The sequence below is a fragment of the Pleurodeles waltl genome, chromosome 4_1 (assembly GCF_031143425.1).
Source record: "Pleurodeles waltl isolate 20211129_DDA chromosome 4_1, aPleWal1.hap1.20221129, whole genome shotgun sequence".
Classification (NCBI taxonomy): Eukaryota; Metazoa; Chordata; class Amphibia; order Caudata; family Salamandridae; genus Pleurodeles; species Pleurodeles waltl.
The window spans coordinates 563,647,728-563,675,714 of record NC_090442.1 but is presented as its reverse complement, the minus strand read 5'-3'; the positions used below and the strand labels follow the sequence as shown (position 1 = coordinate 563,675,714).

The 27,987-nt window shown below is 43.8% G+C and overlaps 1 protein-coding gene across 1 annotated transcript in view; it reads right to left on the bottom strand.

Annotated features, from left to right (window-relative positions):
* PPP1R3A (protein phosphatase 1 regulatory subunit 3A) overlaps positions 1–26,352 on the bottom strand; it is a 400,387-nt gene extending 374,035 nt beyond the window's left edge. Inside the window, exon 1 of the mRNA XM_069228951.1 lies at positions 25,337–26,352. Within this exon, the coding sequence (XP_069085052.1) occupies positions 25,337–26,121 (785 nt within the window). The 5' untranslated portion in view covers positions 26,122–26,352. The remainder of the gene's footprint in view (positions 1–25,336) is intronic.
* Between the last annotated feature and the right edge of the window lie 1,635 nt (positions 26,353–27,987).

Genomic DNA, 27,987 nt, shown 5'->3' with positions numbered 1-27,987 from the left:
GTGAAGCACAGCCAGAGGACAGCAGTTGGCGCTTAATGCTTTTTGGTGCTATTTTTTATCTTGAAATTTAAAAATTCATACCCCCTGTTTCCCTTATTGGATTTTTGTCATTTCGGCGTCATTTGACGTATCAAAATTACCTCTATTTTTCTAAGTTGGTTTGGGATTTTTCTTGTTTTGTGCTTTGACTTTAATGCTGTGTTGGATAGTGCATACATATTCTACACATTGCCACTAAGTTAAGCCTGTCTTCTCTGTGTCATAGTTACAAGGGGTTTGTGCTCAGGTTTACTTAGTGACTTTAGTGAGTGTTGTGGATATTGCATGAGGTGGGTACTCAACCCCCTCAGCCCTCACAACTCATACCCCAATTTCCTGCAATGAATGTTGGGATTGGATTGTTGTTCTTTAGTTCCTTATGATCTGAGACTATTAAAGAGTGATGCCACCCATGTCTCTGATAGACTTTCTGGAATTACTCCCTCTTTAGCAGAGCAGGTCTCGATTTCCTTTTAAAAAGAGTCTAAACTCTTGATACATATTTTTATGGGCAGTGATCACCCACACAAAAAAATGTGTGGGAGGCTGGCCTGGCTTATAGTGGGGACCTGATGGTACTTACACCTTGTGCCAGGTCCAGTTATCCCTTCTTAGTAGTTTAGTAGTGTTCTAGCAGCTTAGGCTGATAGAGGTAGCTATAGCAGAGCAACTTAGGCTGAACTAGGAGAGATGCAAAGCTCCTGCAATACCACTTATATCATATAGTACTATATCATAAAAATCACAAGACTCAGAGTTACTAAAAATAAAGGTACTTTATTTTAGTGACAATGTATCAGAAATATCTCAGAGGATATACTCCCTTAGGAGGTAAGTAAAATACACAAGATATACACACAAACCAAAATCAGGTAAGTAAACAGTTAGAAAAGTAGTGCAAACACTGTAGAATACAATAGGATGCAATAGGCCTAGGGGCAACACAAACCATATACTAAGAAAGTGGAATGCGAACCACCTAGGGACCCCAGGCCTAATGTAGTGTGTAGAGGGTCACTGGGAGTGTAAGAAAACACTAAGAGTGTCCAAGATACCCCACCCCAAGACCCTGAAAAGTAGGAGTAGAGTTACCCTACTTCCCCAGAAACACAATAAAGTTGTGATAGGAGATTCTGCAAAGACCACAACTGACTGCAAAGCACTGAAGACAAATTCCTGGACCTGCGGACCTGTAAAGGAAGGGGACCAATTCCAAGAGTCACTAAAGTGTCCAGGGAGCAGGAGCCCACTAAACCTTGGATAAATGTGCAAAATGGCTGCCTCCGGGTGGAACAAGCTGAAGATTCTGCAACAACAGAAGGTGCCAGAAACTTCTCCATTTCACAGAAGATGGCCCACGGAATGCTCGAGGACGCAGAGTTGTTTCCTTGCATAAAGACCACAAACAAACCTTGCTAGCTGCAGAGGTCACGGTTGAAGAAAATGGGTGCTGCCCGGGCCCAAGAAGGACCAGGAGGTCACCACTTGGAAGAGGAGACAGAGGGGGCCCTCAGTAACACAGAGAGCCCACGCAGAAGAAGGCAGCACCCGCAGAAGTACTTGAACATGGGTTCAAGAAAACTGAGCACAGCGGTCATCTCAACACAACAAAGAAGGGTCTCACGAAGCCGGTGGTCAACTCAGTGAGTTGAGCAATGCAGGACGTAGTGCTGGGGACCTGGGCTATGCTGTGCACAAAGCATTCCTTGCAAAAGTGCACAGAAGCTCTAGCAGCTGCAGTTCACACAGTACACAGGATTACTGTCTGGCGAGGGGAGGCAAGGACTTACCTCTGCCAACTTTGGACGGATGGAGCACTGGACTGTCAGGGTCACTTGGATCCAGCACATGTGTTCCAGCGACCAAGCTCGTCACGATGAGGATCAGTGAAGAAGAAGTTTGATGCTTGCGTTAGCAGGGGGAAGGTTCAGTCTTGGCTTCCAGTGCAGGTTGAAGGCAGACAACCCCCAGAGCATGCACCACCAGGAAACAGTTGAGAAAGCCGGCAGGATTAGGTGCTTCAATGTCGCTGGTAGTCTTCTTGCTACTTTGTTGCAGTTTTGCAGGCGTCTTGGAGCAGTCAGCAGTCGATCCTTGGCAGAAGTTGAAGAGGGAGATGCAGAGGAACTCTGGTGAGCTCTTGCATTCGTTGTCTGAAGAGAATCCCACAGGAGAGACCCTAAATAGCCCATACAGGAGGATTGGCCACCTAGTCAGGTAAGCACTTATCAGGAGGGGTCTCTGACATCACCTGCTGGCACTGGCCACTCAGAGGCCTCCATTGTGCCCTCACACCTCTGGATTCAAGATGGCAGAGGTCTGGGACACACTGGAGGAGCTCTGGGCACCACCCCTGGGGTGGTGATGGACAGGGGAGTGGCCACTCTCCTTTCCTTTGTCCAGTTGCGCACCAGAGCAGGGGCTGAGGGTTCCCTGAACCGGTGTAGACTGATTTATGCAAGGAGGGCACCATCTGTGCCCTTCAAAGCATTTCCAGAGGCCTGGAGAGGCTACTCCTCTCAGGCCCTTAACACCTATTTCCAAAGAGAGAGGGTGTAACACCCTCTCTCAGAGGAAATCCTTTGTTCTGCCTTCCTGGAACTGGGCTGCCCAGACCCAAGAAGGGCAGAAGTGGGTCTCTGGGTTGGCAGCCACGGTAGCTGCAGTGAAAACCCCAGAGAGCTGATTTGGCAATACCCGGGGTACATGCTGGAGCCCCGGGGATGCATGGGATTGGCACCCCAATACCAGATTTTGCATGGGAAGACAATTCCATGATCTTAGACATGTTACATGGCCATATTTGGAGTTACCATTGTGAAGCTACATATTGGTATTGACCTGAATGTAGTGCACATGTGTAATGGTGTCCCCGCACTCACAAAGTCCGGGGAAATTGCCCTGAACTATGTGGGGGCACTTTGGCTAGTGCCAGGGTGCCCACACACTTCATAATTTTGCACCTAACCTTCACTAAATGAGGGTTAAACATATAGGTGACTTATAAGTTACTTAAGTGCAGTGTAAAATGGCTGTGAAATAACGTGGACGTTATTTCACCCAGGCTGCAGTAGTAGTCCTGTGTAAGATTTGTCTGAGCTCCCTATGGGTGGCAAAATAAATGCTGCAGCCCATAGGGATCTCCTGGAACCCCAATGCCCTGGGTTCCTAGGTACCATATACTAGGGAATTGTAAGGGTGTTCCAGTGTGCCAATTAGAATTGGTGAAAATGGTCATTAGCCTGCAGTGACAATTTTAAAGGCAGAGAGAGCATAAGCACTGAGGTTCTGATTAGCAGAGCCTCAGTGACACAGTTAGGCACTGCACAGGGAACACACATTCAGGCCACAACTATGAGCACTGGGGTCCTGGCTAGCAGGATCCCAGTGTGACAGGCAAAAACAAACTGAAACACAAGTAAAAATGGGGGTAACATGCCAGGCAAGATGGTACTTTCCTTCACAATGTGCTTGAGACCTTTCATTACTAAGACGCTGTCTTCACAAGATTTTACTTTGTCAAGAGAGTACCATTGACAGGATGTAGAGGATGATGGCGTGTTCATTTCTGTATTCATCCAGCACTTTTGGTTCTTAGCTCTGCCAGTGCTACCCATGCAACAAAGTGAATTCTTTGGGCGTATACCTCTTACCATTTCTAACTCTTTCTGGATGTTTATATCCAGCTCAATTCAGCTCTGAATTCTAGGCTGTGGTTAAGACTGCCTAGGTGGTATTAGCGTACCTAGATGTAAAAAAACTGATGATGAAGGGTGCCATGAGAAGTAGGGAGGGTAAGGTGCCCTCTTCTAGCATTTTATTTTTACATCTTTAGAACTAGTGTGGCACTGAGCCCTGTTCCAACCTTGGCAGGTTTGGTATTCACTCTTCTCCTGGAAGGCAGTGGTTTGGCCTCTGGCTTCAGGAAGGCAAGGGTGTTGTTGGTGGTCACTTAATAGGGATGAATCATCTGGGAGGGGGACAGGACCAACTGGCAGAACAAAGGGCAGATTTCACAGTTCTTCCTATGAGTTGGAAATGGCAAGTTGTTTTTCAAGAAGAGCAAACATTCATTCACAGAGCCACCGTAGAATTTCTGTTTCTTTCAGCAGAAGGGAAAAGCAGTTACACGTCTGACAGAGGGAAGAGTCATATAGTTAGAGGCAAGTTGCTAATGGAAGAGCCAGAGCTCCTCCAGGTGAAGAATGGTGATGGCTTTGTGAAGGTTTGCAATAAGCCAAGAGAGGAAGTTCTGAAAATCAAGGTGGGGTTTTTGCAAGAAAATATTAAGAACTGGGGCTAGGAAATTTCCTAATCACTGCATATTGTGCACAATAAGACTAGGAACACTCTTGGAACTGGGGAAGAAACATCCTGCAAAAGAAAGACCACCTGAAAACCTGAAGAAACAAAGCTTAAGGATAAAATCAAACATTTAATGCTATAATTTCTACATTTCTACAAAGCATGACTTTGTGGAAATGTGACCAGCCTCTTGCAGCCCTCTTTGGCTACAGCTTACAACCTTGCCCTGCTGGCAGAATTCAAGCTCCAAAAAAGTGACTAAGTCCAAAGGTGTAAATCTTCTCTGGGTGAATCCACGAAAGGTATCTGGCTAGCAAGGGACCTCCACTGGATGTGAAATTTCAAATTCTCGCACTCCTTCAGTGGATTTCCAAAGACATGGAGCCTTCTTCAGCCACAGCCTGCTGCCTTGCTCATCTGAAGATTTTTGGCTTACATTCCAGAGACAAAGACTGAATGTAAAACATTTTATCAGGTTAAACATCATCCCTGTATCCAATCCAGGCTCCAATGCAGTCAGCCTTAACTTTGGACTTTGCCCTAGTCAAGTACACCCAGATGATCACGGTTGATGCCTAATGATTTTTGGTGCTATTTGAACCTTAAACTTTAAACATTCATCTACTTATTGGATTTTTTTGTCATTTTGGCATAATTTTAAAAATTGACTGTTGGAAATGGCCCTTTCTGTAGGGTTTTCCCCATTTTTTTTGCCTTTCTTCTCCTATTTTTCTGACCCTCTTTTTGTTGGCTTTAGTACTCTGGGCACTTTACCACAGCTAATCAGTGCTAAAGTGCTTTTGCTCCGACCTCTAAAACTTGGTATAATTGGCTTACACCTCATTGGCTTATTTAGTTTACTTGTAAGTCCCTTGTAAAGTGGTATACTACATACCCACAGCCCGGAAATTAAATGCTACTAGTGGGTCTGTAGCGCAGATTGCGCTAACCACAGAAGTAGCCTTTCAAACTTGTCTCAGGTCTGCCACTGCAACGGCTGCATGTGCAGTTTACTGCCACACTGATTTGGCAAGTCAAACTACTTGCCACAGTCTAAACTCCCTTTTTGCTACACCTAAGTCATCCCTAAGGTAGATCCTAGGTAGCCCTATGGACAGGGTGTTGTGTATGTAAAAGGTGGGACATATATTTTTATGTGTTAAAAGTCCTATTAGTGACAAACAGCCTATTTTTTACACTACTGCAAGTTCTGCTCCACTCATAGGTTTACATCGAGAATTCCATTATATATGTCTGTGGTAATTTATGATCTGTTAGGAGTAGCGTGGGCATGTTTGGTAGTGAGAAATCCTGCTTACTGGTGTAGGTGGATCTTACATTACTATTTTAGAAATGCCACTTAGAAAGTGAGCATTTTTCTGTGCTTATAAATCTAGTGTTTTGCAGCCTGACTTCAATCCATGTCTGGGGCAGAGTGAAATCTCCACTTTGTGCATTCTCTCCAGACAGCCATCAATCAGGGAGGGTTAGGTGTGACAGGGTTACATCTGCATTCATCTACATACTGATAGTCATCCTGGGCTGGGGAGAGGGCCGTTCACACCTTACATGTGAATAGACTGTCCTGCCCTCACGTAATGGACTGATTACCCCATACTGATGTCTGGAGACAGGGCTGTAGAGAAAGGGTACTGTGCTTCACCTGAAAGAGCTCTTTTGAAGTTGCCCCCTGAACAAAGGCACATTTTGAGCATAAGTCTAGGGGATCTGGCCCCATGATTTTTAGAGCACTTTTGGAACTGAGACCGAACCTCTGTTGGAAGGACTGCTGGACTGCACAAAGGACTAATCTGGACTACTCTTCTGTGGTTGCCCTACTACCTGCTGCTGGACAGCATACAGGACTCTTGGATTGCTTTCCTGATTGCTACGCTGCTGACAGCCTTTTCCCTGACTCTGGACTACATAAACTCTACTGGACTGCCAGGAGGAGCCACCATTAAAGACCTTGTTGTGCTGGCCTCCCTGCCCACAGTTGCCTGCCTTGTGTTCCCAAGTGTTCTCCAAGGGGCCCAGTGCATGGAAGGCGTTGGTGGCTGTCCCTGGCCTTGCAACTATAGAGTCTGGTGAGCACTATAGTTTATACCTTGCCTGCGCCAAAGACTAGCATGTGGTGAGCACTGTTCTCTATGCATTATCTTCCCTTAAAGCAAGTGCAGGGTGAGCGCTTTGTATTTATTTTTACTTAGTTTTGCCACTGTCGCCTGGTAAGTGCTTTCCATAGTCCCTTCATTTCAATCTTATGGCCAGCGCTCCCTGTGCTGAAGGCAAGAAGAAGGTGAGCGTTGTTGACCTGAAGATATTTTTGAAACTCGTTCTCCCTTTGGCGAAGGGGACCGTGACATACACTGTTGGAAGGGAGAGATTTTTGCGGGGAGAGTGCATGTATAGCACGTCCCCTTTGGCAGCACAGAAAGAGGAGAAGGCAGTGCGTGCTGAGCCACCAAGCCATTCTTCTAAGGAAGGCAGTGTAATTTAGGCTGCCTAGGAATCCAATCAAACTTTGTGCTATCTCCACTTCGCCCGCTACCGCAGAGAGAGAGGGATCCCCGTAGGCTTGTCTGAGGACACCGCTTAGGGGAAGCAACTGTCAGGTTTCGGATCAGAGTGGGAGGACTGCCAGAGGCAAACAGGAGCTGCACTTGAGCTCACAGGTGGCTGAACAAAGAACTAACCTCATAGGAATTCTGCAGGTCAGGGCTAGAGGAGGGTTTCACTGCCCAACTCCATTGTGTGTGTGCCCCCTCTCTCTTTACCTTGGGTCGTGCCCAGCAGCCTTACTAGAAGAGGGAGTTTGACCGGTGCATTTTTTTTAACCTGTTTGCATTGCCCGTATTGGCTACATAATTCATGTTATTCTGGCATATTTTCACTTGCCTTGCTCATACTAACTGTATGATGCATGTCTCATTGCACCTTATTAGCTTGCCTAACTTACTAGGTACCCACTGATGCCTGTCATTAGGATTTGTGCCTTATAGGAGAAACACCCATGATTCTTGTACAATGCTTATGCTCCAGACCGAGTACCCATGATTGATTTATAATGCACCATGATTCATGTATTGTGCACCACACTTGTGACCTATAGTGGTTTTGGTCTGAGGTCTATCTTTACAATATATGGAGCATATTTTTATATATAATCCTTTGTGGAGTCTCTTTTGTGGTGTAGTTATTGTGTCTCAGGTGTGAGTGTGTTACACAAATGCTTTACATGTGACCTCTAGGAATAAACCTGACTGCTCTGTGCCAATCTACCAAGGGGTGAGCACAGGTTATCTTTGATGTGTAACTGACTCATCCTGACTAGAATGGTGGGATCTACCATGCTTAGGTGCATACCCTAGCCAACCAGAATCCGTATTTTTGTATATTTTTATTATTTGCAGTTTATTCAACCATACAAACAATTAACATTGATTATGGTCAATCCCACCTTCTGTGCCTCCGGGATCCCACTCACAGATGTTGTTCAGTCCAGTTACTGGTATGAATATATTTCCTCCTCGTGACTTTCCCACAGTTCTTTATGCTATCCATCTTTTAAACTTATTATGTTGAAGGATTAAATCTTTCATAGATCTGTGTCCGTACATATTTCTTTATCCCATCCTCCCCATATTCTTTCATATGTTTTATACATACTCTACTCTTGTACACTTCTTTTTCTACAATCCTACAGTATTCCATTCCCATTTCCCAAATCCGGTGGGTAGAAAGCAAGCCCAAAACCCATCTGTGAGCTATGTCTCACTTGGCCACCATGCATCCCAAATTTATAAGTGTTTTTTGATAGCGCATGTCATCTAAAGTCTCCCACATGCCCAGTACTGCTATTCTTGGTGTCCGACTTAAGGCTGTGCCTGTTGCACCCACTAAAGAACTCTCCACCCTTTCCCAAAACCCTTGAGTGTGGGGGCAACTTCACATTATATGTGTAAAGGAGCCTTTTATTCTGCAACCTCTCTTACAGCCCACCTCATTTATCTACCCTAATTTATATAAGAGGGTTTATGTGTAGCAGACCCGGTGTAGTATTTTGAGCTGAATCAGCCAAAATCGTAGCCACTTTTGTTGGGAACTCTAGTGCCTCACTCCATTCTCTTCTAAGTTCCCTATGTCTAGTGTCCATCTATCTTGTAGTCTTGTCAATGGGCTTTATGTATTCCTCATCACAGTGCTGTATGTCTGTGAAATAAGTTTTTCTCAACTCTCCCGTCCAACAACCTTTTTTCTAATGGGGAGTCTTCTTGCGTCTCCTCGTCTGGAGGAATGCTATATTTGAGTGTATGGGATAGCTGCCCATATTAGAGCCACTGTGAATTGGCTATTTGGTATTCTTTCTGTAAATATGAGAATGAGACTACCCCGTTAGCTTCCCACATATCCGCCAATGTGGATAGACCTATAGCATCCCAACCCTTAAATCCCCTCAATGATGAGATCTCTTTTAGTTTTGTACCCACCCATAGTGGGGTCCTGGGAGTCAGTCTGTCGTTCAAGACCATTTCTCTTGTGAGGCTCCTCCAACTTTCCACTACTCTGTGTGTTGCCGGGTACATTTGCAGAGGCAGTGTACCTCTGTATAACGCATGTTGGTAGCTATGTGTCCCCATCACTGTTTCGTCTCTCCAGAATGCGGGGATATCACCCTCTGTGTATGCCCACTCATTTACTATGCTCACATGTGCTGCTTCATAGTCCCTCCATACATTAGGCAGTGCAGTGTCCCCATCGAATCTGGACCTTTGTAGGGTTTTCAGAGATATTCTGGGTTGCCCTCCCGCCCACATCAGCGTTCGTACAAGGCTATCTATCTTACTGAAGGATCTTTCTAGTATCATATGGTATGTTCTGTAAAATGTACAACAGTCTCGGTAGCGACATCATTTTAAACAATGCTGCTTTCCCTAGCAAGGAGAGTGTCAGTGACTGCCAGTGTTCCACATCCTTTTCGAGGTGATGTAGAAGGGGTGCCAGATTCGCCATATAGTATTCATCGGGGGAGTGTGTTATCCATATCCCTAAGTATTTAAATTTGATTTGCTCTATCCGGAGTGGTAGTGTGAGTTGGGTACCTATCAGACTGTCATCCACTGGAAACACTAACGATTTTTCCCAGTTCATTGCGAATTCTGAATGTGCTCCAAATATGTCAACCATCTGTCGGAATCTGTCCCTTGTTTGTGTTGTGTTGGTTAGGTACAGCAGAATATAATCGGCATATAACGTGATACAGTCGCCTTCTCCCTTCCCACCCGTCCAGCGCCATACTTGTGTGTCCGCTCTAATCCACGCTGCCAGAGCTTCAATAGCCAACGCAATTAGCATCAAAGATAATGGCCAGCCTTGTCTGGTGCCTCTCCAGATATTAAACTTCTATGAGATATGGCCATTAACCCTGAGCCTTGCAGTAGGACGGTCATAAAGGAGTCTGATCCATTGTATATATTTAGGCCCAAGTCCCATTCCCACCAAGATTCCAAAAAGGTAGATCAATTCTACCGAATAAAATGCTTTGTTAGCATCCAGGGAGACAATTACTTTCCCTGAAGATGACTCCCGGGACATAGCCAGATTGTTATATTGGCGCCTAAGACTCAGCCTGGTTGAACAACCCGGCATGAATCCATTTTGGTCCTGATGTACTAAATGTAAAATCTCTGTTTTTAGTCTGTTTGTTAGTAACTTCACGAGTATTTTCATGTGCCTGTTAATCAGTGATATGCGCCGATAGGAGTCACAGCTATCCAGCGATTACCGTGCCTTTGGGATCAATATCACTTTTGCAGTGCGCATATCCTTCAACACTTTTCCTGTCCGGCATGGTTCCATCAGGGCAGCATGAAGTAGGGCGGTTATATGTTTTTGTAGTCTTTTCAATAGTTCAATTGGGAATCCAGTCCGTCCGGGAGTTTTCCCTGTTTGCATCTGTCCCAAAGCCAATGCGATTTCCTCTACAGTGATATCTGCTTCTAATGCTTTTCTTTGGTTTTCTCTCAGTCTCTTTATTGGACAATCTTTAACGAAAGCCTGTATGTCTATCCCGGGGGTTGTTATGTGAGAGTCATAAAAGTGTTCCAAGTATGTGGCAAACGTCTTAGCTATATCCCCATTTGTGCGGGTCAGGCTGCCTTACTTCCTTAATCCTCATTTTGCCCCTCTCCCTGCCTCCGAGCCATGCCAGCAACTTGCCTGTTTTGTTCCCACCTTCGTTTATTCTTTTTTGCTTTGCCATGTATGATGTTTTTGCCTCATTTTTTGCTAGTGCTTGGTATTCATCTTTCTTCAATTTAGCTGCTCTCTTACTGGTCAGGTCACAATTTGTAACATACGCCTCTTCTGGGTGTATTACTTCTTCCTGTAGTTTGGCTAATGTTGCTCCTCTTTCTTTCCAACCGTTTATCTCCCCTGAAATGGCTGTACCCCTTATCGTTGCTTTGTACGCCTCCCATATTATCATTTCACTCTGCACTGTGTTTTTATTTTCAACAAAGTAATTTTTTGAAGCCTTATTTAAGCATTTGAACTCTTGTTTATTAGTGAGGTGCCATGTTTCCATTCTCCACAATTTCTTTGGGCCTTTGAGTTTGAAGGTTAAGCTTTATCCGGAGTCGAAAGTGGTCACTCAGTCCTCTAGCTAGGTATTTTGCCTCTCTAAATCTACTGAGTGATTCCCCTGTGGTGAAGAAGTAATCTAGTTGTGAATGTATCAAGTGTGCCCCTGAGTAGAAGGAGTAGCATATTTCTTCTGGGTGGAGGGTTCTCCATATATCACATAGGTCCAGTGTCTGTATAAAACCTCCCAACCTTCCTCTATTCCCCCCTCCGTTCATATGGAACTATCCCTATCTCTGCTGGTATCCAGTATCAGACTGAAATCTCCTCCCATCACCACCAGAGCCCTAGGAGTCTCCAGTAGTACTTGACCCATTTTATTAAGCAGTTCATTTTGGAACCCTGGTGGAATATACACATTTACCAGCAAGAGATCCTCTCCTTCCATTTCCCCCAATATAGCCATTTAAGTTCCGTGCCTATTTGTCCAGGTGTGTTTTTTGTTAAAGGGGAATGAGCTCTTGATCAGTATTGTAACTCTTCTTGATCCTGAGGTGTAATGTGCCCAGCTTCCTAGTCTATATCGCCCCCTGTCCATGCTATGATGTTGTTGGTCTATCAGGTGAGGCTCCTGTAGGAACACTATGTCCATTTTTTGTCTATTAAGAGCTCTCTAAATGAGGCTCTGCTTTACCTTATTTCCTAGTCCTTTGACATTCCAAGTTAATATAGATATTGCTTGCAGAAGTGTCATGGTGGATTTAACCTGTGTATATTAGTGAGTGTAAAACCTCTTCAGGGTATTAATCGGGACCCTTGTTTCGCGTATCTGTGAGTCTTGGTGAACTGAAACCCCTTATAACTTATCCCCCTCCCTACATTACCGTACGGTGATTTTTGAAACAACCACCCCAAACTTACGTTATGTTTTTACCCCGAACTTAAACCATAACAAATATTTTGTGCATTTGTCACTAGGGCGTGGTGATCAACCTTTGGCATTTTTTGTTTGAGGAATAACCCTCAGATCACCATTACGTCGTGATTGTCTGAGTATTACAGCAGCGCCTCGGTTGAGAGACTGGTCCCAGAGGCCGGTGCCTTTCCTTACCAGCCCTACCCTTGTTTCCTCTCACCCCAAGTGTTATGACGTCATAGGCGTCACTTCTGGTAAGTGTTCATCTTCTGTTTTCTGTCCTAATTCTGTGCAGTCAGAATCACTTCCATTGCACTTAACTGGTAAAGCTCTCCATCTGTTATCCATTTAAGTGTTCATGTGTTGCTTCAGTTCTTTAACTGCCTGCTCCTGTGATCCTTTCTTCTGCTCTTTGTTGGGTGTTGCAGTGCTTTTCATCCCTTTTTGTTCCGACGTCCGGCTGTTGCATAGTTCCAGCTATCCACCTGCACTCTGCTTGACGGTGAACCCGACCACAGTCCCTGTTCTTCCAGCCATGTCAAGACACCCCGAGCATTTTACAAAAAATATGTTTTCTCTTTCAGTTCCACTAGTAGTTTTGCTGGGTAGATAAGTGAGTATTTTAAACCTTGGTTGGTGTCTGAGTATTTTTTTTATTGGTACAAATGCCCCTCTTTGGCATTGTCCTAGGTTTGTTTAATCCGGGTATATGTGGCTTTCATTGTTCTCAATGAACCATGGGCCGTGTTTCTTTGCCATATGGAGAATGACATCCCTGTCTCTGAAGTTCATCAGCCTTGTGATTATCGGTCTGGGGGGGTCCTGGTTGCACAGCGTGGGTTGGGATTCTATGGGCTGTTTCTACTGAGAAGAAATTGGACAGCTTGCCTTGCAGTATAATGTTTGTAAGCCTGTCTTCCACAAATAATTCAATATTATGTCCTTCCACTTTTTCTGGCACCCCCACTAGTTTTATATTATGGTGTCTCTACTGTCCCTGTGCATCCTCCAGTCTGCTTGTCAATTGCTGCAGCCCTTTCTCCAGGGCAATACATTGCTTTGTAAGATCCACGACTTGGGGCAGTGATGTCTCTATTTGTGCCTCCGCCTCTTTAACCGAGTCTGTTAAGTTTCGGTGGTCATCTCACAAAAGTCCTACTTCACACATCAATACTGCTATTTGGGTCTCTAAGGACTGTTTTGTGCCCTTAATCTCTTGTACTATCGTCACCATATGCATTTCCAGTGAATCCAAGTCCTTTTTCTTATCGGTCCCTTCCTCTCCCTGTAGGACGCTTTTCCCTCCGATTTGGGATCTCACCATTTCGTTGGTTGGTGCAGTGAATACTCTCTATGGGAGATTATTTCCCAGATTTAGCCCTGTCTCTTGATATTGGTCTGTTTGGCTTGGGACCCCGTGTCCTCCGCCTGGGTCGAGTCGCTGTCTTGTTTTGCTCTAGCGTGTCCAGCAAGCCAGTAGGGCGCGAGGAGAATGGTGTCCCATCGGCTCTAAGTTCTTTATATCTCCTCGCTTCTCCCTTGTGGCCAAATCTCCCCTATCGCAGTCTTTTGAACTATGTGTTGAGCTGCCAGTAGCTAGTTCTTAATGGGGGTTCATTAATGATGGTCTCCAGGACCAACCACTCAGGACATCCATGCAACGCTGCGCTGCCCAGAATCACACCCACGAGGAGCGGTCTCACGCTGCTGTTTTCCCACCAATGCCATCTGAGCCCCCAACTGTGTTTCCCTAGGCAGACCCAATAGCCTGCGTCTCCCTCACACTGGCCGGGTCCTCCTCCTCACAAGTGTCACTGGTACCTCCACATATGATTATTACTCGGATGGGGGGATCAGGGTCTAGAATGACGCACCCGAATCATCAGCATTTTCGTGCTGTGTGATTTGAGATCTTTCTTGACTGTCCCTTCCTCCTATTGCACTGCATTCAGTATTGTTGTCCCCCTCCCATGAGCCACATCTGTCTCCCTTTGCCGCCAAGTTTCTGGGATGTTGCTGATATTGCAGGAGGTGGGGGTCATCCATATCCCAGGGTCTGCCTCTGAGGGTGTGCTTGTTATGGTAACCCCCTTGACCCTTGAAATCCATATCCCCCATAGCGCATACCAGAAGTGAGGGGGGTGCTCACCAGTGGCGAGGGTCAAAGTCTCCCTCTTGGCATTCCCTCTGTTTTGTGGCTTTCATATACAGTGTATGCATCTTCTCTGCCCATCGGGCGTGCCCCAGGCGGTAACCTCGTCCACCACCTCATACGCGTTTCTCCTCACCGGTCTGAAATGAGCCTCAGTGCTTCTTCCTTCAGATCCTTCCTGCAGCTCCCCCGGTCGCGGATCTCACAACCAAGTGCCTTTTCGGTCCCCACTGTGTCCGCCTACTACCTTTGGCTTTGTCGCGCCCTCACCGGCGCTGTCAGCTCTCATCTCAGTGCCTTATGGCGGCCACCATTTTGGTGTCTTGCTGCAGGGCTCCTCATGGTTTTTCTTTCCCCTTTATTTTTCCTCCTGGTCCACACCTCCCTTTAACATCGCAATGCAACTGTTAGGAAATCAGAATCTGTATTCCGTGGGTTTAGACATCTCGTTTTTTCAGGAGAAATGTGCCTCGGGCCTCTACGTCTCTCTGGAGCTCTGAGAGCTGCGTGCTATGCCATGCACTGTCAAGCCATGTCCCCGAATCCCCATTTCTAACTTTAACATTTACTCTGTTGTTCTAAATTGGGTTGGGATTTTTCTTGTGTTTGTTTTTGCTTTATTACTGTTTCTGTACAGCCTAATTTACATATTTTGTTCTAAGTTAAAACTGATTGCTTCTATGCCAACCTACCAGGGGTTAACCACAGGTTTATTTAGTGACTTTTGAGGTTTACCCTGACAAATACTGTATTCATTATTTGAGGCAGGTTTCCACTCTCTCAACTAATATTACAATTTCATACAAAATCATCTGCATGGGTCAATAATAAGCAGTAAAAAAGCCACATGCACTAGTGAGCCTCAATTGCCACAGGCATTTCTGAAGATCAATGACCCCAAACTGCAAAGGTATCAGATAATCAGGTCTGGGAAGAAATTGCAGAGTTTCACTCCTTGGAATTCTGTGGAGTTACAGAAAAACTCTGCAAGATTCCACGAAGGTCAGCGAGAGGGTGGAATCGAGCATGGTGTGCCGCTTGCAGTCATTTTTAGTGCCAGGAGCTTGTTCTGAGCTGTAAAATCAGCAGGAACTGCATCAAACAGTGCGCCAAAGGATGCTGGTTCTTTCTGGTGCTCGAGTAGATTTTGAACTTGAGTGGCAGCTTTCGTAACACGAACGGTCATGACCTGCTGTGACCACCCGTGTTGAGAAATCTCACTGAGAGGCATTCTAGCACCCTGAAAATTGTTCTATGGGATGCAAATTCTCACTCCCACTCACCAACTTAATGTCGGTGAGCTGCACATGAGAAAAAACTCTGCCACACGGTGGTTGGTAGAGCTTTATTAGAATTCTGTACTCCAATCAGAGCATGGAGTGGACAAAACTCCACAAATTCCACCGGCGAAGCAGAGTTTTTCACCCACCCCTGAAGATAATAATGAAAATCACTAGCCCCATATATTAATTATCATACATGGCCTCAGACAAAAAGGCTGATCAATGGATTGAGTCAGCAATGAGCATCAATGGCCCCAAGCATAGTTTGTCACCTTGGCCAAACTGATGGCGTTTTTGAGCACATGGAAAATTAGGGTCTAGGACAACCCCTTTGGACCCATGGGTAGGGCTGGGGAGAAGGACTGTATGTGGTGAGGTTGATGGGGTCTGAGTCAAATCTTGTTGACACTGTGATAGTTGTCATATCCAGATGATCTATTATTCAATGTTCTGGAGGTGGGGGGAAGTCAATGTGTAATCGGTAGCTACATGTAATACTTGGCAAATTTAGGGGGATGCATGTCAGTGGGGGTGGGTAGGAGCTAAGACAATACTTTCATCCTTTGATAGCTGTTATATCTAAGGAGAGTTATTGTGTGTGGGAAGGGTGTTGGACAGTGGCAATATTCGCTGGCCCTTAAGCAAGACTTGGGATCTAGACAGGAAAGGGCCAAACAAATCTACCCAGCCCTTAGGCAAGGCCACGGGGATTGAACTGATAGGTATGAAGGCCCATCTCCCTGACCTCTCTAAAAAGACTAACAAAGATTGTGTGATAGTATTTGGGTTGTTGGTTGACTGGGGTATGAGCTCTGGTCAAGCAACAGCAACAATCCCTGGCAGAGTGAACCACAAAAAGTCCCTCAATTAAACTAATTAACACGCCAAGGACTCGGAGCAGCTGATCGGGGGGGGCGGGACCTCCAGGCCCCTTTAACTTTCAACACGCACCCGCTTCGTGGGACGCGCCAAGGGCTCGAGCAGCTGATCGGGGGGCGGGACCTCCAGGCCCCTTTAACTTTCAATGCCTGCCTGCTTCGCGGGACGCGCCCGGGCCCGTCCTGCACCCGGAAGAGACTGGGCTGGGCCACGCTTCTTTATTTTTGGTTTTTCGTACTGGGGACTGGAGACTAGTGAGGCCTGAGGAGTTCAGGCTTATTCCATTCTCCAGGATCCCTGCTGCGCTCTCCAAACTGTGACTGCCTTGTTTGTGACTGACAGGGACCATTTGAGGCCGGGCTGGGCTCCCCCTCAGGGCCCCAAGGTATGGTTTGGGGCTTCTTGACACATCTGTGCTTACCTTTTTTTCTAAATTGCCCCCATTTTGGTGCTGAGATTTTTTGTTCAGAATGGGAAAATGCAAGGTGAGACCTAGTCCTGACTCGGGCCCTGTTAAATCAAAAATTTCTAAACCCAACAGAGTCACGCAACCCCATACCAATTGCATGTCTAGAGAGATCGATAACCTAATAGAAGAAGTGGATCTAATTCTTAACAAAAAAGAGAGCAACGTTTGGAAGAGGCTGAAATCAGGAACTTTATTGCTGTTTCTAACAACTGGAACTAATTCTTCTATTGATGCCCAACCCTCGAGAGTCCCACCCCAAGCTCTTGCTTCTAAAAGCCTGTCCCGCATTGTTAATTCTCCCTCACATCTTGTACCCAAGTCTAATTTGGAAGTTTTAGTCACTGATACTATTTTTCATGGGATTTCCTGTTCAAACCGTTTTTCTGTTTTGGACCAACTAGATTTAGACAGTGCTCAACAGACCCCTTCGGTTCTTTTGCTTTCCAATTGTGATTCTCCTAGAGAAGATCTTCCAGCACTAGTCCTCAGTTTAAAGAGTGAAGTAGGAGAGTTGAAGTGCTTAATGCTTGAAGTTCTCAAGCTTCTCAAGAAACCTGATCCACCTCCTCCTTGTGTACTGAAGCCAGTGCCCTTGCTATGCAATTATCCCTCAATTCCAGCGTCTTTGCCAGCAGATTTGTCGTTGAACTATGAGGTTGTCCAGGGCCCCATTCACAGGTCTCATTATAGTAGAAATGCTGTACCACCTTTGGCAAAATCTATACCTTCTTCTTCTAACTTTGATCGGAATCAGGACATTACATCAGCATCTGGCCAGTCCACTCATATGTCCAACGAAAACTGCATTTATATGTGCAGTGTTCCTTCGCTTCCAGTACAATCAAGGAAAGACAAATCTTCCTTAATCAACAAGATTTCGCATTGGATCCGTCATGTCAGAGGCTGTGGCTCAATTATCCATGCCGACATCGTGTCGGCCATACGGTTAAGTGGCCGTTTCGGCAGGCAGGATATTATTAAACTCAACCTTGCAAGTCCTCTTCTAGTCATGGGCCTATTGCAGATGGAAGCTCACTAAAACACAAGGAAGGAACTTGATATATTTTTCAGTGACAGCAGTTCTGCTTTGGGAAGCATGAGTTTGCTCACTCGATCAAGCATGACTGCCTGTACCATCCAATGTAACAGGCCATGTTGTTTCCTTTGGCCTGACATCTAGCCCAGCTGTTGAGCCTGATATGGGCTCTGTTCCCAAATGTATCAGTGCATGTGCTCCTGTGCTTCAGGGGGTTACCTCAGACGTTGATTGACTATGTCCTTCTAGTTTTTGCAATTCCAGTATTAGACTTGACTTACAGACTTTATCACATTCAAGAACCTTGCCAAGTCCAGCTGTTCATATTTTACGGGATCCTCTAACTGTTTCTATTGCGAACTCTAATCCTGCACTGCATGTTGAACTCTTTAACAATCATTTCCCAGTTGATTCACTTTGTGAATCTACCTGTCGTACTGCATATCTAACAGTGAAGTTCTTGTCCTGGAATGTGGCAGGCATTAAAAGTAAATTAGTTGACTCCGAATGGGGGGCTTATGTTGAATGCTTTTGCATTTGTATGTTCCAGGAAACGTGGGCTACGGAAAGTGTGTACAGGCAAGGGTTTTGCTCTTATACAAAAAATGCTATGCAGCCTCTCATGGGTAGGGCAATAGGGGGATTATGTACCTGGGTTAAGACGACTGAGGCGGGCGAAGTAAAGGAGATCTTTGTAGATTCCCTTGATATTTTGGCATTAGCAATACTGCCAAACTCAGGCATTCCAGTCTTATGTATTAATATCTACAACAGACCAGGTCCTCCCAACCATCGGTCTGCTACTATAGATCTCCTGCACAATCTTATATTAGATTTTCGTTCAAAATATCGTATTATCATTGCAGGCGACCTTAATGCGCAAATTGAATTCAACTCAGCCTTTGCTGAGGCAACGCAGACTGAAGATGAAGTGTGGAATATTCCCCCTCTTTCAACCCAGCCAGTGTTATCCACTGCCTGTTGTAGGGCGTTGCAGATAATAGATCTTACAGTAACATATGGTCTTCGCTTTGGCAATGGTCGGTTTCCAGCTGATACTCCCACCAGACCAACTTTTTTTAGGGGTCTATATAGCAGTACACTAGATTATGTTATTTTTTATTTAAGGGCTTGGCATTCCATAAAGATGTTGAAGTGGGCGCACGGCATACTAGTGATCATGCGCCTTTACAAATTGTTTATGACAGAACTCTTTTTGCATGAGCTCCATCTTTTTTTGTTTCTAATGCTCATGGAGCCTTGAAGTTGTCTAGTAACAGGCGCATTGTGAGATGGGCTTCGTTCCAGAAGTCCAACATGTTAAGGGATAAATTGCGTACCCTAGTCTCTAGACACCAGCTTTTTGACGATCATTTTAGCTTTTTACTAAAACTGTTACGAATCAAAGGAATTCTTCCCCTCCATCTAGCAGCAAGTGGTTTGACAGGAGGTGCCGTGAGGCCAAAAGTCTCTTGACCAAAGTGTCAAAGTCAAAGGATCGGGAAGCCATTGTGAGAGCAAGAAGAACTTATGTCTCCACATGCAAGATGTGCATTGTCGAGGCGGCTAGGACCCATGATGTCAAACTTTTCTGGCTTCTGGTTAAACGTAGAGACTCAAATCTCCCATCCGTCCCAGAATGCCATATTGCTGCTGATATCTGGTTAACTCACTTTAGGGAGCTGTATGGCTCCACACCTGAATCCGTTGTCACCAGCCCCGGAGAGATATTGCCACGCTGCTCTTTGGTGATCTCTCTGCCTCCCTTCACTTGAAAAGAAACTGAGTTGGCAATTCTTGCCCAAAAATCAGGGAAGGCTCCTGGGCCGGATGGTATTCCTTCAGATTTGTATAAATCAGATTTGCCCAAATGGACTCGGTATATAAATAGGATATCGAATATCGCCTTGTCCACAAGGTCTTACCCGGATTCCTGGAAGGAGGCAATAATTGTGCCTATTCACAAGAAAGGCGAGGGGACTACAGACTACCAGTTTACTAGACAATCTGCAAAACATATTCTGCTATCAGCTGTTAAGTAGGCTGAAGCATTGGATAGTGGAAAATCAGGTATTAAGTCATCTTCAGGCAGGGTTTAGAGACAAGGTCAGTACTATTGATCAGGTCTTCCGCTTTTTTACTATAAAGTGGAAGACCATAGACGTGGATTCAGGCCACCTCTTTGTGGCATTTGTTGATTTTAAATACGCTTTTGACCTTGTCCCACGTCCCAAACTGTGGGAAATTATGAGCAAAGCCCCCGGCTCCATGCTTAATATAATTAAAGATCTTTACTCTGGCAACTGGGCCAAAGTACGATGGGGCCTGGCAGGTGATCTGACTTCAGCATTTCCCACTGTTCGTGGTGTGAGGCATGGTTGTGTCCTTGCGCCCACCCTGTTTCTCTTATTTATCAACGCATGTATTCCCTACCTTTTAGATTGTTCTGGTGATGCCCCTAGTATGGGAGGGCAGAAGTTCTCATGTCTCTTATTTGCTGATGATACTTTGCTACTCTCCCGAACAGCCATGGGCCTTTCAAGTTTGCTTGCAAGGTTCGTGGAGTTCTGTAAAGATCATGGCTTGGAAATCAATTAATCAAAAACGAAATACATGGTGTTTGGGGACAAAAAGCAGAAAATGAAGAGACCTGTTTATTTAGAAGGTGTTTTTTTTTGGAAAGAGTGGGCACTTTTGATTATTTAGGTGTGAAATTAGAAGATTCACACCACTGGCATGCCCATCTCCAGAAATCATTAATGTGCCTGAAGCAAAGGGCGGGTGGCATTGCATTGTGAGATTTGCAACCAAATCCCCCAGTTTTGCCTTGACTCCTGCTCTTGAAATATATAAATCACAAGCTGGGGGGGGGGAGGCTCTGTATGGTGCTGAGTTATGGGGTCACTGCAATTTGGAGAATCTGGTTAGGGCTGAAAATCAGTTTTTGAGGATGTTGCTAAAAGTTCCTTCAAGCACCCCTTCTTTGCCTATCCGAATGGATTTAAATCTTTTTCCAATTAACCAGATTGCTGCTTTAAGGCCACTTCTGTTTTGGATCAGGCTATGGTCATCAGATGCTCTCATTCAATTTAGATGTGGGCTGCCCAATCTGGTGGGCCCTAGCCACAACACTAAAATTAATTGGTGTGCCTATGTTGAAAGGTCCTTATTTCAACTTGGTCTGGGGTCCTACTGGAAGGATCCCTCTTCTCTTCCTAAAAATGCTGTTCAGACATTGAAGGACGCTTTTTGGCTCAAAGTTCAAACTGTCCAATTGGCTGAAGTTGTGCCCTTCTCTATGACTGATAGCTTTCTGCAATTCAAATGTTAGTATGAGTTTGAGCCCTTTATGGATGTAGCACTCTCTCCATCTGCGCGTGCTCTTTTCATTAGATTTAGACTAGGGTCCCTCCCTCTGTGTTCTTTAACTTACAAATGGCCCAATTCCACCAACAAGTCTAAGTTATGGCCGATGGGCTGTAAAAACGAAGAGTCTGATCTTCATGTCCTTTTTCAATGTTGTGCATATGACAAAGAGAGGGCCTTTTGGATTAGTCCCCTATTCAAACAAATGGGTTTTAGAAATTGTTTATTCGCTGAGAGAATACTTAAATCTGATTCATCTGTACAAATAGTTTACCCTGTGGCAACATTTCTTGAATCAATATGGCGTTTTAGATTAGTGATTTTAAAGAATAATACTTGGTAGTAGTTCTTAGAACTAGATATTATAGCGCATATTTATCGTATTTAGGTGTAAGTTATTAGTTTGAAATTTCCCGGGACTGGATGTTTCTTAAGTATTATATTATTGGAGAAATAAATCTTTTTTATACGTTTGTCTTATCTTGTTTTTAACATTTCTCTTTTTAGTGTTTGCTATCTATTTTATCAAAACTCTTTTTACAATCTCCTTCTTGGATTGTTATGTATTGTACTTTTATGGTATGTTTTTACCAAAATAAAGTAAAGTGATGATGATGAACCTGTGCTTAACTCTGGGTAGCTTAGCACAAAAAGTAGTCAGGTTTAGCTTAGAGGCAATGTGTAAAGTATTTTTGCAGCACACAAACAGTAATAAAAATGTAAACACAACACAAGAAAAATCTCACACCAATTTAGAAAAGAGAGTAAATTTTAATACCGTTTTTGATATCAAAACAACAAAAATCCAGTCAATAGAACTTGAGTTATGATTTTTTTATCTTTTTAGTAAAAACTAGCACCTAATGGATTAAAGCACCAACCGCGGACATCTATTTGCATGTGACTGGATCACAATCCAAAAATACAGCTGACGGAGATGGAAACGCGATTCAGATAAAAGAACTGTTTAGGGCCCGGCTTGTCTTTGTACCTAGAAGAAATTTTGAGTAAAAAAGTAGCATTTAAATTACAGGCCCTGGGTAGATGGTATACCACTCAACAATGGACTTATAAGTAAATTAAATATACCAATCAGGAGTAAACCGATCAAAGTATGTTTAGGGGAGTGACCACAATCACTTTAGCACTGGCTAGCAGTGCTAAAGTGCACAGTCTCCTAAGACCAATAAACGTTTCTGCACAAAATTGGAGGTAAGTAGGCAAAATGTGAGGAGGAAGACCATCCTAAGGCTGATAGGCGTAACATTGTATCTGAGATATCGAGGTCAATGTATGCTCGGTGTTGCATAATGTAGCATATGCATAGCTTTTGTGTGCTTTCTATTTACTTATTCATCGAGAGTTCTCCAAACATCGTGAGGTTTCATCTTTAAATTTGCAGTTTTCCCATACAAATATATTTTGTATTTTGTGCATTGCTGTATAACGTTTTTATGAAGGATCAACCAGTCATTTGTTTGATTACTCCACTCCCATATTACCTACAAACGCCCTGTATGGATGACCAAATGCATGGAAAATAAGAGAGTTGCCACTAAAAAGTTTTCAGAACATTTCAACCAATCAAATTTAGTTAATCTCAAACAATCGGAAAGTTCCTTTATTTCTTTTTGATTTCCCAGATAATTCAACATAGCAACTTTTATAGTTAAAATTCACTGTGTGCATTGTACAGCTACTTTTGTGATATGTCAAAAATGCCTCAAGCAAAATTCACTATACCTGGAAAAGAGACCCAATCAGACTAAGCTGCACGGTGCCTTTCAAATGTTGCAGGTTTTCATTCAACCACTTTCATTGTTTCATTGACAAATATACAGGGAATTGTCATTATATTCAGGAAACCAATTGTGGACACTCTTTTAATAAAGGTACCCCTTTGAGCAATCAGCAACAAATCGGCAGTATCAACTCAGGTGACCTGAGCTTTCTGTATCCAAAGTTTAGATCAGATTGGTCAATGTGTGGCAAAGTTATTAGGAATGTGGAAAAACTGATTTTTCAGTGGAATTTGTTTGCCATTTTTGACCAGTGAGGAACAAATGCTGCCTTTTTTCCTTTAGTTGCTTCAAACCCTGGGGAAAAATTAAAGAATTATTTTTTACCCGTCCCCTACATATTTAAGTGACCTAGAAGAAGTCAAGCAGGTGCTTAAAAATGTGGTGAAAACAGAAGTTTCATTACGACGCAAAAAGAACAGATAACTTGTATAACCACGCCACACTCACGCTAAAAGATCTTCATGTACCCTTCTCAAAAACCACATCATCTTGCAAATTTGGTGTATCAGTTACAAAGCAAATGCAAAGAACAGGTGATTGAAAACTTAACTTTTGCAGAAGCCAGCTTACCAAAAAGGCACATAATCAATAAACTGGCACTAATGAACGGCGAACAACCAGGGTGCACGCTTTGTCGATCTGCACACAAGGACAGGCTTAAGCGAGTCATTTCAAGTTAAGAATACACATGATTACAAATAATGCAGCAGTAAAACAAACATAGCCAACGGCTTTAAAGCTACGAACCACTATGTGCCACTATTGTGAATTCTGACTTCAAGATAGCACTCATGCTGAGTACTTTGCATGTACCAATGATGACTAGCACCGTTAGCTAATTCATTTAGGGGTATTTTATACCCACATCTGGTAGCCAAATTAATGTTGACTAGTTCTTGTGCATTGCACTGCACTAATATTGCATTCCTGTCACTACCAGTGCATGTTTTAAGCTTTCCTAGTGAGTGTCCAAGTTTACTGTAGTCTGAAAATCGCTCACATAAAGTAGTACGTTGGAGGTGGTAATAATTAATCTTACAGGTGATATAAAGCACTACACAAAAGGGCCAGAATGAAGAAGGACAGTAAGCATTTTGTGTTTTAGGAAAAATAACAGGCAAGTTACCTATTATTACATCAAGCTGTATTGAGAAAATATGAACCATATTATATAGGACATTGAAGGTGGTAACAAAGTGAGATACTGTGGAATTCACATAAACCAAAAAACTCTTTCTACCTTGAGCAGGCCTTACTGTGAATGGAAGAATTTACACTGTTCCATATTATCCTAAAGGGATTCTGGCCGTGTAAAAACTCTGATCACAATCCAAAGCATTAACTGGTGCTCTTTTCATAACCACGTGTGAGATGGATACAAGTCATTTCCTAGTCCCTAGTTTATATAGATCTTGCCTGTCTATTGCCGTTAAGGTGACATTACATGCGACAATATACATTGACTCTGAGGCTAAATGTCTGTTCTCTTGTATGTTGGTGTCAGGCACTGAAACCCATGAGCTGGGCTTCCCCCCACCTTCCTCACTAGGATGTTACTTCTTTCTCCAGCATGTGCTGATGGGCTCATTTAGTATGTTTGTATACAACACAATCAGTAACATTCAAACCTGTGTGAAAAAGCAACCCTTGCTCGGGTGACAGTACATAATGCAAATATATTTCAGTGACAGGGAGTAGTGGTCCAGATTTGAGCAACCAAAAATGACCTTAGCTACCATCAAATTGTCCCCAGCAGAAATAAACCTGCCAACCTCACCTTTGGTAGCCACCGTGCTTATCTGCACTAGGTTCTAATTCAGCAGTGGTGAAAGAAAAACAGTAACTGCAGTGGACATCATTGTGGCCTTTAGGCCGGAAGTGATTGCAGTCTGTGTCGAGCCAATCGTGGATAGTGATCAGTCAACTTTATGTTAATTTTCCTCACCCTCCCAAAGAGCTCCCATGACTTGTGTAGGGGTGGAAGACAAGAGGTAGAAGGCTTCCTCTCCCAATCAAAATAATCCTTTGCTGATATCAGTCTAAGCTGGTTAATCATGACACAGATAGGCTGACACTTAACAGTGGATTTGTGAACAACATCCCAATGGCATTTCTGAGCCTTGCTAAGCCAACAAGCAAGACACATCCCAATGCTGTTTTTATCGCAGTGCACCTACCCTCCAAGAAGCCACTGGCCTGGTCCCTTGCCTTATGTTTATGGTTGAAAATTACTTGATCTCTAGGAATAAGCGCTGGCTCCAGTATAATAAAATATATTGTCCTGTGTGTGTGTATACAGAGTAGAAAACGTAAAATATGTGGTTGTCAGTTCACTGCCGCAATATCTCAACAAATACTGTGTTAAGTTCTGAAAACACAATTTCAAATTAAACATACCGTCGAGGCTTGCAGCTTTGTCAAACAGCACATATGGCACAGACAAGTAACAATAGGAATAACACGTGCCACATGTTTTCTAACAAAATAAACTTAATATTCATCCTCACCTTTGACTTGTCTTTAGGCAACTTTTCTTAAATGCATCTGAAATATCTTCAGATTCTTTATCAGCCACCACGGCTGCCTCTTTCTTATGGCAGGATAGCTGGTAATTGTTACCATGGTTGTTTGCCCAGAATGTACCAGCTGAAGTCTCATAGCGTATACAAAACTCGATTTTGGCTCCATCTTTGAGATAAGGAGGCACCAGAGAAATTCTAAAGGAAAACTGGTCAGTCTCGCCATCACACGAATTGGGAACATACTCCGCCAAAATGTCATAATAACTCAACCAGTCATCCAGAGTCATTCGAACAAACACTAACTTTGCAAAAGATACATTTAGCACTCGTATAATGCCACTTAAAGACGCTGACCCCGGAAGGAATTCAATTGCCTCTAGCAAAACTTTCTGTGTGTGCACTTTCTGCAGCACTTCCTCTCTGGAAGGAACCTCAAACCGAGACAACAAATAGAACTCATCGACTAGTTTAAGTTCGTCCTCGAAGGTATCATTTTGGGATGTAGTCGTTATTTCCCATGTATCAAACTCTTTAACTGACACAAGGTCGAGTCCAAATGCATCAGCGAATGAAACTTTCCGTGCAACACTGGAGGGAGCCTCGGACTCGGCATCATCGGAAGAAACCGAACTGCGCCTTCTCGGAAGCGGTGAAAAGCGTGGCTTGAAGGTAGCCTTCACCTCTTCCTCATCCTCACAGGCCTCGTTTGAGGTGGGAACTTCCAAAAAGTTATCCCCTGCTAGAGGGCTCGTTTCTTCCGACGGCTCCATCCCGGTACAAACTGAAAGAGAACTGTGCCGCCAGTGGTAGCTGACATTTGAGAGACTCTGTGACTTAGAACAAGGATTAATGTTTCAGTTGACATTGCAGAAGGGAGTCATATCTATTAATAGGAGCCGAGGCGTGTGAACTATGTTGGTCCGGTCTCAGAGGGTTTAAATCGGATAGCGTTAGTGTTCTTCAGTAAAGGCCAAGTTCCAAATTCTGACGGTGCTTTTTTCATTCTTTCCCCCAGCGTGCTAAAAACATACAATTACGTGCAAAAAAGTACTTTATAAATCAGAATGAAAACTAACATTTATCAGTTTTGCAAACAACACTGCGTTGCCCACTGTCTCGGGCAGACACAAAAGCGTCATTGTATCTTGCAGAGACACATCAGTTTTTTGTTTAGACCGCAACACGTTTCTCCTGAGCTTGCACTGAAAAGTTCACACGTTCACGTCTTAGAAGCTCTTTATTGCCGTAGGAGAGTTGTGGGTACTTGAAGAGAGGACGATGTTGACCATGAAGTCTTCAGACAAAGAGCGCCCAGGCTCAGCCCTAACACCTCGACCCCTGAAAGTTCAGCCGTCAGCGTCCAGGGGATCGACTAATACAGGCTTGCTTTTAATTCAACCTGTGCCTAGTACAGATGGACAGAGCGCCGGATGGCTTGGAGGAAGTGTAAAATGTTGACCTTTAGCCCCAGTACGGAGCATGGCTTCAGAAATACGCGAGAGAGAATGCAGCAGTTGAGTCAGGGGGTTTAAAAAAAACATAAAGGTCTCTGGTGTCCCGTTTTTACTCTCGAGACTCAAGGGCTGCAGAAGGTCATTGGAAGGGCATTAGTTGCTAACAGGAAGAGTAGTACAAAGCCTTGAGATCAATGCTTGGAGCTTCTCCACATTGCGCCATGAAGGATGGTGGGAGTGTAAGCCACAATGTGCACGGCTAATACACAATAAAGCTAATGAATGAAAAAACATAATATTCTCTTTCTTATCTTTTACAAATGTAACAGGCACCATTCCTATAGTTACATAGAAAATGTTACAACAGTTCTATTGATCATACTTATAAACCATCATAGAAAATGTAATCTATCAACTCTACGATCAGAGTTTTTTGATTATGGTTTATAATCAGTATAATCGGGTTGCAATCCGACCTACCTTATCAGTATTCATGAGGTACCTCACAAATTGAAACCCAAAACACTGGATACCATCACAGAAATAGTGGACTGCTGTGGTCACTAGACCTCTACGACTGTAATAGTTTTTAAATAAAGTAAATAAAAAATAAAAAAAATGCAGCCCATTTTCCTCACAGGAAAGGAGGCTACATTTGAAAAGGAAACATTCTATTTTTTGTTTAGGAGATGGCAGGTTGGCAGTTAGACCGCTAACTACTCCCCAATAAACTTTGTTTTAGGTTCACAAAGGAGAATGGGCGCCTTTTGGTGCCTTTTGCAGATGCAATAGCATCCCTACTTGGGAACCAGTGAGTTTTTAATGTTATGCAACTGAAATTGGTTTCAAAACCTTGATCATGTCATGACAAATTACTACATGGAAGGAACACCCTAAACATGCCTCTTCCAAATGGCGACATGTTATGCATTTTAAACTAATTTTACCGAATAGAAATGTGGGGTTGGTACATAAAAAAGCAATTTTGTTCTTACCAAACCTCATACAAACTGCTGACTTTGCAGCAGAAAATAGCTTTGTACATATAGTGCAGAATCACATTAGTGTCCTTGCTTTTATCAATAACCTTCAAATGTATCAAAAGCATCTGTTTGACCCAGTAAGCAAACCATATTGTCTCTATATTACTCATAGAGATTTGTGCTGTTAAAATGTGTGTAT